The 15,576-nt window shown below is 40.3% G+C and overlaps 1 protein-coding gene and 1 pseudogene across 11 annotated transcripts in view; both read left to right on the top strand.

Annotated features, from left to right (window-relative positions):
- Positions 1-15,576, top strand: part of Pde6a (phosphodiesterase 6A) — a 103,574-nt gene that overhangs the window by 56,277 nt on the left and 31,721 nt on the right. For all 11 annotated transcript variants that reach the window (XR_780822.2, XM_010627155.2, XM_010627156.3 and 8 more), the window contains 2 exons: positions 8,488-8,552; positions 15,283-15,349. Coding sequence is in view for 10 of the 11 variants with exons in the window: in XM_010627155.2 (XP_010625457.1) it covers positions 8,488-8,552; positions 15,283-15,349 (132 nt within the window). In the remaining variant the exon portion in view is untranslated. The remainder of the gene's footprint in view (positions 1-8,487; positions 8,553-15,282; positions 15,350-15,576) is intronic.
- On the top strand, positions 1,774-2,809 carry LOC117286750 (annotated as a pseudogene).

Raw genomic sequence — 15,576 nt, forward strand, 5'->3', positions numbered from 1 at the left:
TTTAAAAAATTGAATTGGTGGCTAACACTTAATAAGCAAACATTTTCCCCATACGTATTTGGGTTATCAGTTTGAAAAGGTGAAGGTGTGTCAAAATTGAACCCACAGTCCAAGGAGTGAATTTCATTGGAACTGAGTAACAGCTGTGGCCTGAGTTCCCTCGCTTGCTACAGTCCCCACCTCTCAGAGCTCTGTATATGCTTGGCCCCACCCTCTCCTTCGTTCCCACCCCCTGGCATTTGAATCTCTGACCTCTGGTCCCATTAACTTGCTTGTTGTAAAGATGAGACTATGAAATAACGTGTGGGGTGTGCAGATGATGCAGGGCACACAGACCAGCCGCTCACACGGCCTAGCAAGCTTGCTGACTGACTGAATGGCTTAGTGGGGCTTCACAGAAGTAAGCAGGCGACTCTGCCTTGAATTGAGTTGCAGTACCACGCTCTTCCCTTCAGAATTTTAGACTGTAAAAAGTAATGTTATCAGTTTCTCCCAGAAGCCTATTCCACCTAGTGTTAATTGTGCCCAAATAAAGGGCCGTGGGTGGAAGTGCATGCTGCGTGAGTGCCTGCGTGTGTGAGTGTATGTGTCGGTGTAAATAATACTTCAGTTAGTCTAATTCATACTTTAGGGATTCAAATTCACACCTCTGCTGGGCGTGATGGCTCATGCCTATAATCCCAGCACTTGGGAGGCTGAGGCCAGAGGATCTCTGTGAGTTCGAGACCAGCCTGGGCTACACAGTGAGTTCCAGAGCAATCTGAACTACATAGTGAGACCCTGTCTCAAAACAACAACAATAACAACAACAACAACAAAAAAACCAAATTCACACCTCTTGTTTGTGAGCTTCTTATACACATCAGAGAAGATTTTAAACTTGGAATCTATTTTGTCTGCTCTGCTTTATCAAAAAATGACCATTAGAACCTGTTGCCATCCAAGTTCAAATTCTTTTGCTCATATGATTTCATTTCAAAGAATGAGTCCTCATTGTTTCATGTGCTGCTGTCAAGCACATTATTTGGGGATATTCTTGATTTTTGTTTGTTTGTTTGTTGTTTGTTTTTGAGGTCCTTGAATGAAACCCAAGGTCTTGTGCATTGGTAAATACATGCTGTAGCACTGAGCTACGCTCCAAGCCTGACACCATTTTTTAAGGACAGCTTTTTAAGGTTAGAGCTTTTTTTGTGTGTGTTAGTATGTTAGGGTGGTCGATACATTCCTGCTGGGGTTTTTCTCCAGTTGATGTATAAGCCAAATCTCTGTCCTAGAAAGTTAGAAGTTGAGAAACTGAGCCAGGTGTGGTAGTGAATGCCGGTAATCCCAGAACAACCTTTTGAGCTGAGCTGTTAGGTCAGTGTTCTGAGATTGTCTCCAGCTCTAGGGCAGCCAGAGAAATGGCAGGATCTAACCCCTCTGGCCCTTCAGTCTCCAGTGCTCCAGTCTTCAAGACTGAACTGACCATGACATTTTCTTGCTAAGCACCAGGCCAGGAAGATTTGTTCAGTATTTGACCAAGTCAAGAGGTGTTGGTGTTACTGAGGTGACTGGCAGATCCATGCTTCAGGCTTGCATTTCAAGGCCCCACATGAGTGGACTGCAGCCACGTGGAGGGCGGAAGACAGTGTCCTAAGTCTGAGCTGCCAGGATATGGGAGGAGAAGTAGAGAAGAAAGCTGGAGATTTTAGTACTTCTGAGAAGGAGATAGAAATCTGGAAGACCAAGAAGCTAGCTCCTTAAGCACCTAGAGGAGGCCCACAGCATGGTATCATGACCCATTCCTGCATAAGGCCAGAGTTCATGAGTGGCAAAATGTTAGCAGATAAGTTGGTAATGCCTTTAAATCTTGGGTGCTTAGTTACATCTGTACAAAGACTCAAATGTTATTGAAAATTATCTCCAAATGGATTGGTTGTTTATTGTGGAGCAACTATAACAAGAAGGAAAAAAAGAGTCAATGTTGACCTTCAACCTTACAAACCAATTAATGAGTCATTGCATTTGTGTAAAAAGAAATTCCATATGGGGATTTTTACAGCATTACTTTCAGATTATAGCTAAACTCTAGATGACTGGTGTGTGCTTTCTGTCATGCACCCAGGAAGTATAAGTTTTGTGATAAATCCACATTGGAGCTCCTAGAGAAACATGGTAGAATTTTTCCCACTTGGAATGGAAAAGACGCATGACTGTTTCTAGAAAAGAGCAGAGATTGCTGCACAGCTGCTTATTTCTGGAGACAAAGTGAATGTTGCTGGTCCTATTTTAGCTGCATCAGTGCACTTTAAAACAGAATTAAGTCAATCTGTTATGTTTGGTCAGAGGTTACAAAGTTTTAAAATTAATTGATATATCCTATTGAGATGAGAATGGATTCAACCAAGCTATTGAGTTACCTACTGAAATCCTCTCCAGCTTATAATTCACCTTAGAGAAGAAACTAATCATACTTTGATTGAAGTCAGCCAGTACTGTTTCAGATTTGAAGATACACTAAAGGCTTTGGAAATGGGAGCTGTAGAGGTTCTAAGTCTATGAATATCTGATTTATTGAGATATACTTTTCATTGCCAAGTCACAGGAGAGAAGATTTTCTGTGTAACTCCAGAACAAGAGGAGGATAAATCTCATTCCACAGTCACAGGACAGGAGCATGAACCGAATGAGAACATACCCCTATTGGAATGACTTGCTGACAACTGAAAAATTTGTAGCTATGTAGAAAATTATCACAGATACGTCACAAGAAGGATCCCAGTTTGTAAGGGGATTTGGCAGAATTTTGTGGCACCGAATAAATTTCTAAAGAAGAGACGATGAAAAAAATTTTTAACTTTAACGACTACTATGTGTTCTATGAAGGTCCACAAAAACATGCTTCACTCTCCAGCTCCCAACCCAAGGCGCATACCTGTGGTGGATTCCTGCCCTACAAGTGGAACATTTCCAGAACTTTACTGATGGGCATTGGTTACTGAAAACCAAACCAAACCAAACCCAGTCCTACACTTTGGTTTGTCATAGTGTCAGCATGGCAGCTTACAATAAAGTTCCTAAATGCCACTTAGGACTAATCTTTAAAAAGAATCTCAGTTTTAATTTTTATTCAATGATAAAATTGGTTGCTTTTTATTTTTAATGAAAAAGGATTTTTTTTAAACCTTCCTACATAGAAACAAAAATACATTAACTACAAGTGTCTTCGAGTTAGTTGAAGTGAGAGCATTAAAAAAAAACCTTAGTTTCCCTCTAAATCCTTCTATAGTCAGGTAGCAAGGCCTTAGTCTCTACAAGAGTGTCAGGTATAAAGTTGTAATGGAAGACAAAGGATTTTGGTTTCAGTTGTTTACTCACCCATAAGGTGAGCTTGGCCAAATAACTTCTTGGATCTTTGATTTTCCTGTCCAAGGTGTTGTTTATAACTCACCTCGGCTCCAGGACGCAGCCACAAGGAAAGCACGCATAGGCCTGAGTTGGGATCCAGATGCAGACCAACAGGATTGGTAACCAAGATGAATGTAGTTATATGTATTGTAGACATCTACTAAAAAAAAAAAAATAGAGAGAGAGAAAGAAACAACAAAAACAAAAACGGGATTGGTAAGAAGCAGATCTTCTGGAAAGAGCATGGGCATAGTGGGCATAAACCTGATTTTTGACCCCCCGCTGTGCCAGCTAGTGCTACGGCATTGGTACCACAGGAAGATCTTCCTTCCTTTTCCATCAAGCTGGGGTTCTCAGGCTTACCTAGCAGGACTGTGGTAACTCAGGCCAGTCCCACACTGACAGCAGTTGGCATTCAGTATGTAATCATAGCTAACTGGGTTGTCCTTTCTATTTGCTAGTCGCTTTACCTAGCTTCTGTACATTCTTTGCTCTTCTCAACAAGTTTATGAAGGAGGTACTCTTACTTTCCCCATTAATCTATTAAGGACATTGAGATTGGGAGGGGTCAAATCATTTGGAGAAATTCAACCCAGGATCCCTCTCTCTCTGTTAACTGTCAAGCTTTTCCTGTTGCCTCTTGCCTTCTAACATAACTCACATTTTATCTGCCACATTCATATTAGAAACATAGCTTTTGTTTGGTTCTGACCAATTAGCCTCCCCAAATCTTACATCTAAAGTTTAAAGTTCCCTGATAGTAGCTACATCTCGTTTCATCTCCTTTTAAAAATAAAATGGTGCTGGGTATGATTGCACATACATGTAGCTCCAGCTACTCAGGAGACCAAGGTGAGAGGGTCACTGGAGCCCAGAAGTTCAAGGTTAGACTGGGCAACATAGCAAAACCCTACCGCAAAAAAAAAAAAAAAAAGTAAAATTAAATGGTGTTTGTGTATATTTTAATTATTAAAAAGTTGTACAAGTTAGTTAGGCTTCATGAACAAAAACAAAAAATAGCACATGTTTAAAAACTGCCGTATTTCCATGCACTATGATTTGGCTACAGCTGTGTTGGTAGCTCTTTCAAAGACCCTTGTGTTACAGCATTAGCTGTCAGTGGAAGGTAACAAAGGTGCCCTTGATGGCTCAGTTTTAATTTTCCAGAATCTGGTGAACTGTTATATGAATATGGCCTTGCAGGCAACTTGACTAGTTACAGTGTGTACAAAAAGCTCTATTTACCTAAAACACACTGATTTTTTTGTTGCCTTTTCTGAAAGCAAATTGATCTTCCTGTGGGATTTTTAAAAAATGTCCATTCCTAACCTTTCTGAGAGTCTCATGGCAACTCCTGGCTAGGGCAGCCTGCCAGGCACAGGAGCCTCAGGCTTGGGAACACAGAGAGTAGCTAAGGCAAGGCAGATGGCCCTAAGGCAAGACATGAGGTGGTGAAAAAGCTCCTAGAACTCTGTGCCCTCCCCTCCCAGGTGAAAACAGCTTCATCCAACTTCCAGCAGATAAGAATACCACGTTTGCTTTCTAGAGCTGTATGCCAATGCAACTTCACTATTTTAAAATGTTTGCATCTGAGTGTGCATCTCAGTGTTGCAGCACTCACTTAGCAAGCATGAGGCTTTGGTCTGATCTCCAGGACTGCAAAAAACAAAAAAGTTTTTAAGAAAAAAATTTCTATTTATTGAAAAATACATGGGCACAATGAAAAGTTGACATACAAAGCCCCCCTTGCTCCTGGGCACCCTCCCAACGCAGCTACTGTTACCAGTCCATCTTTTAGAAATGTCAGTTTGTGTCTAGATGTTCAGAAATACATCACCACCCTCACCAAATATAGTTATTCTATGTTGTACCTTGCTCTTCTCACTTAACTGTGTGTCTTGGTGTCTTTCACTATTAGCATAGACACAGTGGGTAAGATACAAAGCCTCTCTCTGTGCAGACACAGACCATCCCTCACTTAAGATACTTTGACTCCAATATTTTGATTAGGTGATAGTGGAAAGCAATATGCACTCAGTAGAAACTGTACTTTGAGTTTGGATCTTTTCCAGGGCTAGCAATGTGCACTGCTGTATTCTCTCTTAGGATGCTGGGCAACAAGAGCTAACCCAAGCTCTTAGTCAGCCTCGTGATTACAAGGGTAAACAACCGACACTGTACAGCACCCCCATGTTGCTAAGCTAGGATGCTCAGTAGGCTGAGCACATTAATGCATTTTCGACTTAAAATATTTTCAACTTACAGTGGGTTTTTTTTGGGAGGTAGCACTAATGTAAGTTGAGGAGCATCTGTACTCAGTTAATTGTAGATATGGAGTTGTCTCCAGGCTTTTTAAAGCCGTGTGGCTCAGACCCTGGATGGAGCAAACAATACTTGTATTCATACTTGGTAGTATATCTATAGGACCCATTGCCATATGTGGAATTACTGGGTTAAAGAATATGTGCATTTTAACCTTTGAGAGATATTATTACCTGTACAACTACAATCCTAGAGTCAAACCTAGGAGGGACTTTAGAAATTGTCTAGCTCAATTTTTATTCTCTCCCAATTGTCCTTAAAACCCTAGAGTTGGCAGTGGCTGCCTTAACTGGGTGTGAGTGAGGAAAGAGGAAGTTAGGAGAAGTTAGAACAAAGTAAGCTATACAGTTTCTGTGTATCTCACTTGGCTTTCACAGGAGCAGCTTTATATGATTAGGCTCCCCGCTTTGTTTATAGGCTCCCTGCTTTTGCTTTTTCTTTTTTTTTGGTACAGGGGGTCAAACTCGAGTCCTTGCGCTTGAGAGGCAGGCCACCTAACCGCTGAGCTAAATCCCCGGCTAGGCTAGGCTAGGCTCCCTGCTTTGTTTGAGGAATGAGGTCCTGCTGCTTAGCAGCAGCAGCAGCAACAGCAGCAGGCAATAAACACGTGACACTGGTCTAATTTTACAGCTGGGAAACTGAAGCCTGGAAAGCATACTTAGTAAAATCAAGACTAGAGTATGACTCTAGGTTGAGTCTTAGCAGATTGAATCCTTCTTCTAGCAGATCTGATCCTCTTCCTCCTCCTTCTTCCTCTTCCTCTCCTTCTTCATTTTTTGGTACTGGGGATGGAACTCAGAACCTTGCACTTGTGAAGTAGGCAGCGGCACCACTGAGCTAAGTCCTCAGCCCTAAGATTGGGTTCTTCTACTTGGATGCCTCCTATTCTAGTGAGCCCACACCATTGGAGCATTTCCCAGCTTCTGCCCTTGTTTGGCTAGAGTTTGCCTTCTGTAAGTGTTCATTCTTTTTTTTTTTTTTTTTTTTTTTTTTTTTTTTTTTTTTTTTTTTTTTTTTTTTTTTTTTTTTTTTTTTTTTTTTTTTTTTTTTTTTTTTGGTACTGGGGATCGAATTCAGGTCCTTGTGCTTGCAAGGCAGGTGGAGGAACCACTGAACCAAATCCCCAGCCCTGGAAGTGTTCATTCTTGCACTGTCACCAGTGCTGGGCTTTGAGGAGCAGGGTCTTTCCTTCAGGAGGCTGACAAATGTCACAGTCACTGATCTCCTCTCAACCAGATACATTTGACTGGATTAAGAGTGCCTCTCTGTGGAGACGGAGTCAGGCAGCTTGGGGTAGACCTAGGTATCTGCATTTATGTAAGGCAGTACTTTTCAAAATACCTGTAAGTAAAAGAATAGTTGGTTTGTTTAAATTTCCAATCCATTTTGGACTGATACTTTTCAAAACATGATAGAAACCTATTACTGGAAAAATAAAACTTACAAATACAAACAAAATATAAGTCTCTTTTCCCTAAATTAGATTCCACAGACCTAATATAATTCAAATTGTTTTAAAAGTTTCAAAGTGGTGACTTTCAATTTATGTTTTTGCACCAATATGGAATAATAATAACTAGTTTGTAGACTGGCATCAGGGGCAAGGACCGCCCTCTGAATCACCTTGTCCCAGGCAACAGTGAGGTAGATATATTATGCTATTTTAACTATTAACCTTAAGGGACATAGCAGAAAGAGCACTGAGGTGGGAGTCAAGGGGCTAGAATCTAGTCTTGGCTCATTATATCGCTGTCTTCCTCCCAGTGACTCATTTCCTCTCTCTGCATCTCAGTTTTCTGGTTTATAAAATAGCTGCCAATCTGCCCACCACACCTGGGCATATGGAGGACTTGATAAGGTAATGGGATTTTCCCTAGAGAAGTAGGGGAACAGAGCCACCTGCCAATATCCTGGTACATGCCAGGAAGTTCTATAATTGGATGGACCTGAGAGAATGGGAGTTTTAACAGTGCTAGGAGGTAGAAGAAGGGAAGTTAGGAGGTATGTGGCACACTTGGGAACGTCTGGAAGCAGTGACACAAAAAGAGAGAGGCTGGGTGATCAATGTCAAGGAAGGAGAAAGTGCACTATGGTGACTGCTGGGCTGACCATGATTCTAAATGGATGAGAACCTCTCTCTCTCTCTCTCTCTCTCTCTGTCTGTCTCTCTCTCCCTCTCTCCCTCCAATCTCCTGTTCTAGAGATTGAATTTAGGGCCTTCACACTCAGATACTTCCCCAGCTCTTTCAGAATTTTGAGACTTAGTCTCACTAAGTCCTGAGTTGCCTAGGGTGGGCTTGAACTTGTGATTTTCCTGCCTCCGTCTCCCAGTTTACAGATGTAATCAAGGATTACAGATGTATTCCAGTATATCCAGCCTCCAGCAGCAGTCTTTATCTCTTTATCCTTGCACTGTACCTCTAGATCCTCTTGGAAAACTTTCCATCCCTTTCCTTAGTCCCAGATCCCAGCCCCCTGCCTAGCCACTGTCAGTTGGTCCCACAGAGGAGTACACTGAACCCCGAGGGTCAGCTGAAGACAGCACTAGGAGACAGCAGGGCATGCCCTTGGTGAGAGTTATGGGCAAGCTTGGTGCTTTCTGAAAAGGGCAGATGACAGTAAACAAAGATCTGGAAATCAAATATTCCCACACTACAGGCATGTAATGCATTTCTTGAGCTCTTTTCCTTATTTATTTATTCATTTATTTAAGATCTATTTTGTGGTCACATTGAAATTTCACTCTTAATGTCTACATTTTTCTATCTTTTTTGCCAGGAAATTAACTTTTACAAAGTCATTGACTACATCCTGCATGGCAAAGAAGACATCAAAGTAATCCCGTAAGTTTTATCTCAAACCATGCAAAATCAGAGGCACTTGTCGATGTTGTTCCAAGATGAGTGATAACTGAAACCATCATGGCCAGGCCATGGCAGAGACGGAGAGCAGTAGGAGGCAGTGTGGAAGGGTGGGGAGACTCGTTCAGTGTGGGAAATGGGGCCCCAGTTGGGGAGAGACTTGATCACAGCCACAGCATGCTGGATTATGAATCAGGTTCTCTGAGTTCGTGTCCCACAGCCTGTCTGTGCCTCAGTTTCGTATTTATAGACTAAGGTGGTGGGATCAAACCAGGGAATTTCAGTAATACTCTGTGGCACTACTTCTGGGATCCTGGAAAGGGGCAAAGGAAAAGTAAGAAGCTAGCAGAGAAAGTGACTCAGCCCTCATGGAAGCTTATTTTCTATTGTACTCTTCAAATGTGACCAAGAAGGACACTGAAAAGGGAAAGGATGTTGTCAAACCTGTCTACAGGTAGCTGGTACTCAAAGACCATTTCCAGAATAGAGTCACAAACCTTTGTAGCATAGGTTCGAACTCTTGTAAGTCAGAACATTCACAAAAAAGCCGTGTTGCATTTCCATTTGAATTCTCTCCTCGTACCAACAGCTACACCCTTTGAGACAGGCTCTCTTTCTCAATTTAATTGCAGACGTCTTGAGCCTGCAGTCTCAATCTGTGGGAGTGTCACACCTTTAGTCTCCTTTCCCAGAGCTCTCTCATCCACCTGCTGGGATTTCCTGTACAAATGGTGTCTTAATCCTGAAAGAGTGGACCTGATAAAAATGCTGACTCGGGCCAGGGTTTAGCTCAGTGGCTCCTCGCCTGCCTCACAAGTGCAAGGTCTTGAGTTTGATTCCCAGTACAAACAAAAACAAAAACCAGAGGTGCTGACTCAACTCTGGTCACTATACCAAATTTTAATACTTGTCGCCACTGAGATAAACAAGTTCTCAGGTTTACCTTTTGCTAGTTGAGGATGAGACCTTACACCAAGTTCTTCTCACTGGATTTCTTTATTCTATTCCTTTCTTGCTTGCATAAAGGCTGATTGATTCTATTCTAAGCTAATCTCTTTTTAAAATCTTGTCAAATGCATACTCTTCAATCATTGTTTTCCAACCCCTTTTCTAGATACACAACGTTATTAAACTCGTTGTGTCTTTCAAATGATCACAGGTCAGTTTTCCCCAGTCATTTATCTCTGCCTGTCAGCAACCACATCCTGTTAGCTTCGGTTCACACCCACTGTGCTGCCCTTCACCCAGCCGTTATCCTATATCGCCTATTTAAGTTATTTTTTTATGGCAGCACTTCATTTCTAATACAGATTTTTGAATCAGCCAAGACGAGCTAGGGCAGTAGTAGTGAAAGTACAGCATGACAGAGTGGGCTGTTTGTTATCATTGAAAGCTCTAAAAAGGCCAGACTCTATTGTGGTAAAAGACCTTGAGACCTTACTGGTATAAACAACAAAGTTTTATTGCACCATGCCATTATGTGGCCATTGCCAGTTACTGGGTGTGGTTGGGGCTATAATGCATGGATTGTGGTCAGGCAGGAACCAAGACTGACAAAGCAGCCGCCATTTTGAACATTATAGAGTTGACTAACACTACCAGAAAGAAGAAAGGACATGGACAAACAGTGGGTCATAAAATGTCTGTCTGAAGGTGACATACATCACTTTCACTCACATTTCAAAGGCCACAGCTAGTCATGTGACCATTTGCTTTATTCTGAGTGTATAAGGAGCACAACCCAACTGTGTGCCCAGGAGGAGGGACAGCCAGGCTATCTACAGATACCCCTGATGGCTGCCACAGTATGTGCCATTCAGACTTACAGAAGGGAAAATGGAATAGTGAATAAATTATTAATCAAACCAAAGGAAGCCCAAATAAAAGTGTGGAAAGAACATAGAGCAGGTGGGAAAATGGGAAATACATGTTAAGATGATATTTCAGTCCAAATATATCAATCATTTCTTTATAGATCAACTGGATGTTCCAGTTAGATAAAAACGATTGACACACTAGATAAGAAACAAACCCATCATATGTACTGATACTAAGACACACAATTTTCTACTCTTTGACATTTTTGAAACAGAGTAAATCATATTATACAGTTGCTCTCAGCTGCATGGCAGTCATGACGAAGTTGTCACTGGCTGCCTGAGTGTGAGCTTGGTCCACAACCATGTATATTGCTGTAATTTCATTTGAGTTAGTGTCGAGCAGCCTTTCTGGCTCTCGGTCTGGAATTTAAGTGCCGTCTGTAGTAACATAAAGAGATTATGCTATGACGTGACATTGAAAGAAAAATTTGTCTTAAATGGCACAGAGAGAGGAAAATTTTGATATACAATCAAAATCTATATTGAATGCAGAAGAATGCTGTTCATATAAATAAAGTAAAAATTGCAAGTGATAAAATGCATTGCATTACAGATAATTGTCAGTGTTTTATCTTCCTCAGTCACATAAAATGGTTCATCAGAAATGGTTACTTCCTAGATATGTTGAAATATCATATATCTTGTTTACAGGAAACTTATCAGAACGATAAGAAAGCAGAGAAGGTATACTATATGAAAAATAAAAGAAAACCAGTATAGTTATGCTTTTTTTTTTTGATGCTGGGGATTAAATATGCTAAGCTTATCTTCTACCACTGAGCTACATCTGATATAACTATATTGACATCAGATAAAATAGGTATTATACTAAAGGACATTAGTAGCGATAAAAAGTCACTTCTTAATGATAAAGGGGTCAATCTGCCTTAATGTTACAGGATGATATTACAATTCTAAGTTTGCACATACTTTATAGCATTATTTCAAAAGACATAAGGCAGAAAACTAATCAAAATACAAGGAGATACTGTATAGACAAACCCATGTTTACTTAATTGATGGAATGAGAAGAGTGGAGCAAATACAGTGTGGAATCCTTGCACAACACAAAAAAACCAACCGAATAGGCACAGGCAGAAAACTGCTCACTGGGAATAGTGACTGAAACAGACTAGGCACGTTCCTCCTAACTAGCAAGTTCACTCCTAGGCCTGCACCCCAGAGAAGCCGGTACCTTTCACATACAGAAACACATATGCAGAGATATGCATTACAGCAGTGTTTGTCATGATGAAAGCAGGGAAGTGTCTAGATGCCCATCCACAGGGAAACAGACTGAGATAGTCATACAGTAAATGCTATAAAAGCAGTTAAAATCACAGGGTAAACACTGGGTAAAATAAATTGTAAAACGCTATGTAAAGAAGGATGCCGCTTTACATAAGATTTATAAACTTGTAAAACAAGATTATGTGATTTTTATACATATATACATATGTAGTAAAAATTGAAAAACATGAGCAGACATGATAAGCTTTTAATTTGTGAAATTGGTTCCCTGGCTTGGTAGAATGCGATCAGAGATGGTTATATAAGGGTTTCTCCTTTCTTTAATTATTTTGTTCCTTTCAATAAGTTGAATAGAACTTGCCATTAATATTTGGAAAAAAGAGAAATGTTATCCCTTGAACACTAAAAAAACAAAAAACAACAACAACAAAATACAACTGCTCATTATCTCCCAAAGCATGGAACACTGAGCTTTTTCAAGCATACATGCAACCTTTTCAATAACTGGACATATACTCAGCCATAAAGCAAACCTTAACAAATTTCAAAAGACTGAAATCATAGATACAATGTTCTTAGTCACAATAAAAATATGTGAGAAACCAATTACAAAAACTAATCAGAGAACTATCATATGCTCAGAAACTAGGAAATATTCTTCTAGGGAAAAATATACTTCCAAACAACTAATGGGTCAAAAAATTAATTAATAGAAATTAGAAAATATTCTGAGCTGGAAAAAATATTATTTGTTAAAACCTGCATGATGTAGTGAACTTGTGCTTAAGGTGAAATTTACTGCCTTAAATAATAAGAAAGGATGCAGGCTGAAAAAGTAATGAGAGAGGTGCCCATTAGACAAGATCCGAACAGAAAACATTTCATATTCCAATTATGATAATTCAAAGAAGGTCTATTTACAAAGGGACTGATCACAAAGTTGTGGGTAGAGTATGGAGCCCTAAGTCATGTGCAGGTAGTGGTAAAGCTGTTACCACTTCTGGCTCCAGAACCTGGAAGGAGAGTCATGCAGGGCAGACCACCTCGAGAGAAGCACTGACCTTCAGAAAAGTACTGTAGCCAGCTCAAGCAACCTTACAAAGGTGAGAGGCAGGGTGGGGACAGGCAGGAAAATAAATAACCTTACTTCATTGTTTTACCTCCCACCTGTCTTTGGTCAAATTTACCTCCGTACTGGCCAGATTTAGCCAGAAGCTAGAAGACTGGAAGCCAAGTTGGTATGGTGTATATAGCCGTCCTCCTGGGAGGACCAGGATGGAGGGTAGACCAGGAGGGACGGGCTGAACCTATCTATCACCTCACCTCAAAACATCAGCGCAAACAAGAAAAATAAACATAAAGTCTAAAAGGGAAATAAAAAAAGATAAGCCTCTAAGTTAATAAAATAAAAAGAAATGATAAACACATACTAAAAGTTGTTTCTCTGAACAGACCAATAAGATCAACAACTCTCTGGCAAGACTGTGCAAGCAAAATAGAAAATCAAATAATTATGAACAAAAAGTGGATACATAACAACAATGATACAAGCTTTATAAAGATAAGGGCTGAGTTACATATGGCAGAGAACATGCTCAGCATACACAAGGCCCTGGGTTTTGTTCCCAGGACAGGAAACAGGAACGAGGCCTCAGTTTTTCACATGAGCTTCTCCAAGAACTATTTGAGTTATCCAATGGCATGGTAACTGAATTCTGCAGAGCAAGCAGATGAAGACTGCAATGAATTTCATGATATATTCTGAAAAATAACATATTCACCCCTACCATATTCTATTGATCAAGAGGGACAATACAAAGACATACATACAAGGAAGTAAGAGCCACTGGAGGCATCTAGAAGACTCATTACTATAAAGTGTAAAAAAATTAAGTCAAGGTATGAGATAAGGTATTCACAACTTAGGTAATTGAGAAAGGACTCAAATTAAGAATATATACCTGTAGTCCTAGCACTTGGGAGGCTGAGGCAGGAGGATCGCTGTGAGTTCACCTGGGCTACATCGTGAGTTCCAGGTCAGTCCCAACTACATAGTGAGTCCCTGTCTCAAAAAACCAAAAAAATAAAAAATTTAAAAATAAATAAATAAAGAGCTCTCACAAATCAAAAACTGTTGTTGTAAAACAAGTCAAAGGCATAATGTTCCTAAAATCCAAATGAGAAATCCATTTCTAGAAAGCACTCCACTTCATTAAATTGGCAGAAAAATACAAAAGAAAACTACAATCAGAGGCCATTAGACCCCATCAAAAGGACTATGATTTAAATTAGGAAATACTAAGAACGAACAGGTACGGAGCAAGTGAAACTAGCACAGCACTGACGGGAGTGTGAATCAGTATAATCACTTTAGAAAGCAGTTGGGCCCTGTCTGGTAGAGTAGAGTATATGTGTGCCTCATGGTTTGTCGTTTCTATTCCTAGGATATACTAGAGAGAATCAGGAGCACGTAAGTTCCAAAGTGTTCCTAGCAGGACTATTAACCCCCAGATGACAAGGGTGAGGTGAGGGGGTGATAGATGGGGGAGGCATCTATTAGTATTGAATGGATAAATTGTGCTATAGTAATAAGGGTAAAACTATAAGTCAATAAAATGAATGAATTGCACAACATGAAAAATACAGCAGACAAAATAATGTACATACTATGAGCCTATCTAAATGAAGTTGAAAAACAGACACAATCAAATTAGAGGGTACAGAAAAACATACTTGGGTGGTAAAACTCTACAGAAAAACAAGAATGTAATTATCATGCTAGAATAATGGTTACTTCGGGGGTTAGGGAGAGGCTGTGATTGGGAGAACCACCAGGTCAGGAGCTTCTGTGGTGCTGACAGTGCTCTCCTGGGCAGGTATGTGGTGTCAGAGGTGTTCATTTTTAATGACTGGTGAAGTTTCTAATGCATTTTCAGTGTGTCTTTTTCTCACAATATGTAAGCAAAAAGTAATAAAATATGTCATTAAGGAAGGGGACACATTCCAAGAAATGCCTTGTTCGGCACTTTTGTCATTATACAAACATCACAAAGTGTATTTACACACACTAAGAAAGGCTGTGACATTGCTAGGTGATATAATCTGCGATCATCATCACATGTGTGGTCTGCCGTTGACCAAAAGATCATTATGAAGAACATGACTATGATACCAAAAACTGTAATATTATTATCTCTAGAAATAAATATTTAAAACACTGAGCTCAGTGCTTAGACGTGTAGCAGCTCACAACAGATGCATTTTTCCACTCTGTATAGTCTAAAGCTATTAACTTTTCAAAGGAAGTGTTGGTATCTATTTTTGCTCAGCAGCTCGCAATCCATGAAATGCATGTTTTTTCTTTTCTTGGAAAGAACTTCATGGACAAGCAATAAACTGTTATGTTTATCACTGTTTCCTCCATCTCAAAATGAACATGAAGGAGGTTGGCCAGCATTTGGGGTAGGGAATGTAAGCCAGTTCTGGGGCCGGCATAAGACAGAGAAGGGGCAAGACTCAGATTCAATTTTTGGTCTAACTGTTCGTGCTGTGACATCACCATTTATTTTTGGCCTTTACAGGAATCCACCTCCTGACCACTGGGCTTTAGTAAGTGGTCTCCCTACATATGTTGCCCAAAATGGCCTGGTAAGTAACAGTTTGGAAGAGGGAAAGTTTGAATCAGTAAAATAGTGAAAGGATTTCAGATCAAGAGAGTAGAAAAATGAGGGGAAGGGTGGACCTCTCGACCATTTCTCTTGTCTTTTAATCACTTGACAGTTGATCCAAAGAAATGAACAGAATGGGCCAGGGATTTAGCTCAGTGGTTCCACCACCTCGCAAGCTCAAGATTCCCAAGTTCAATCCCTGGTACA

This window comes from Fukomys damarensis, unplaced genomic scaffold, assembly GCF_012274545.1.
Source record: "Fukomys damarensis isolate Sample0158 unplaced genomic scaffold, DMR_v1.0_HiC HiC_scaffold_3, whole genome shotgun sequence".
Lineage (NCBI taxonomy): Eukaryota > Metazoa > Chordata > Mammalia > Rodentia > Bathyergidae > Fukomys > Fukomys damarensis.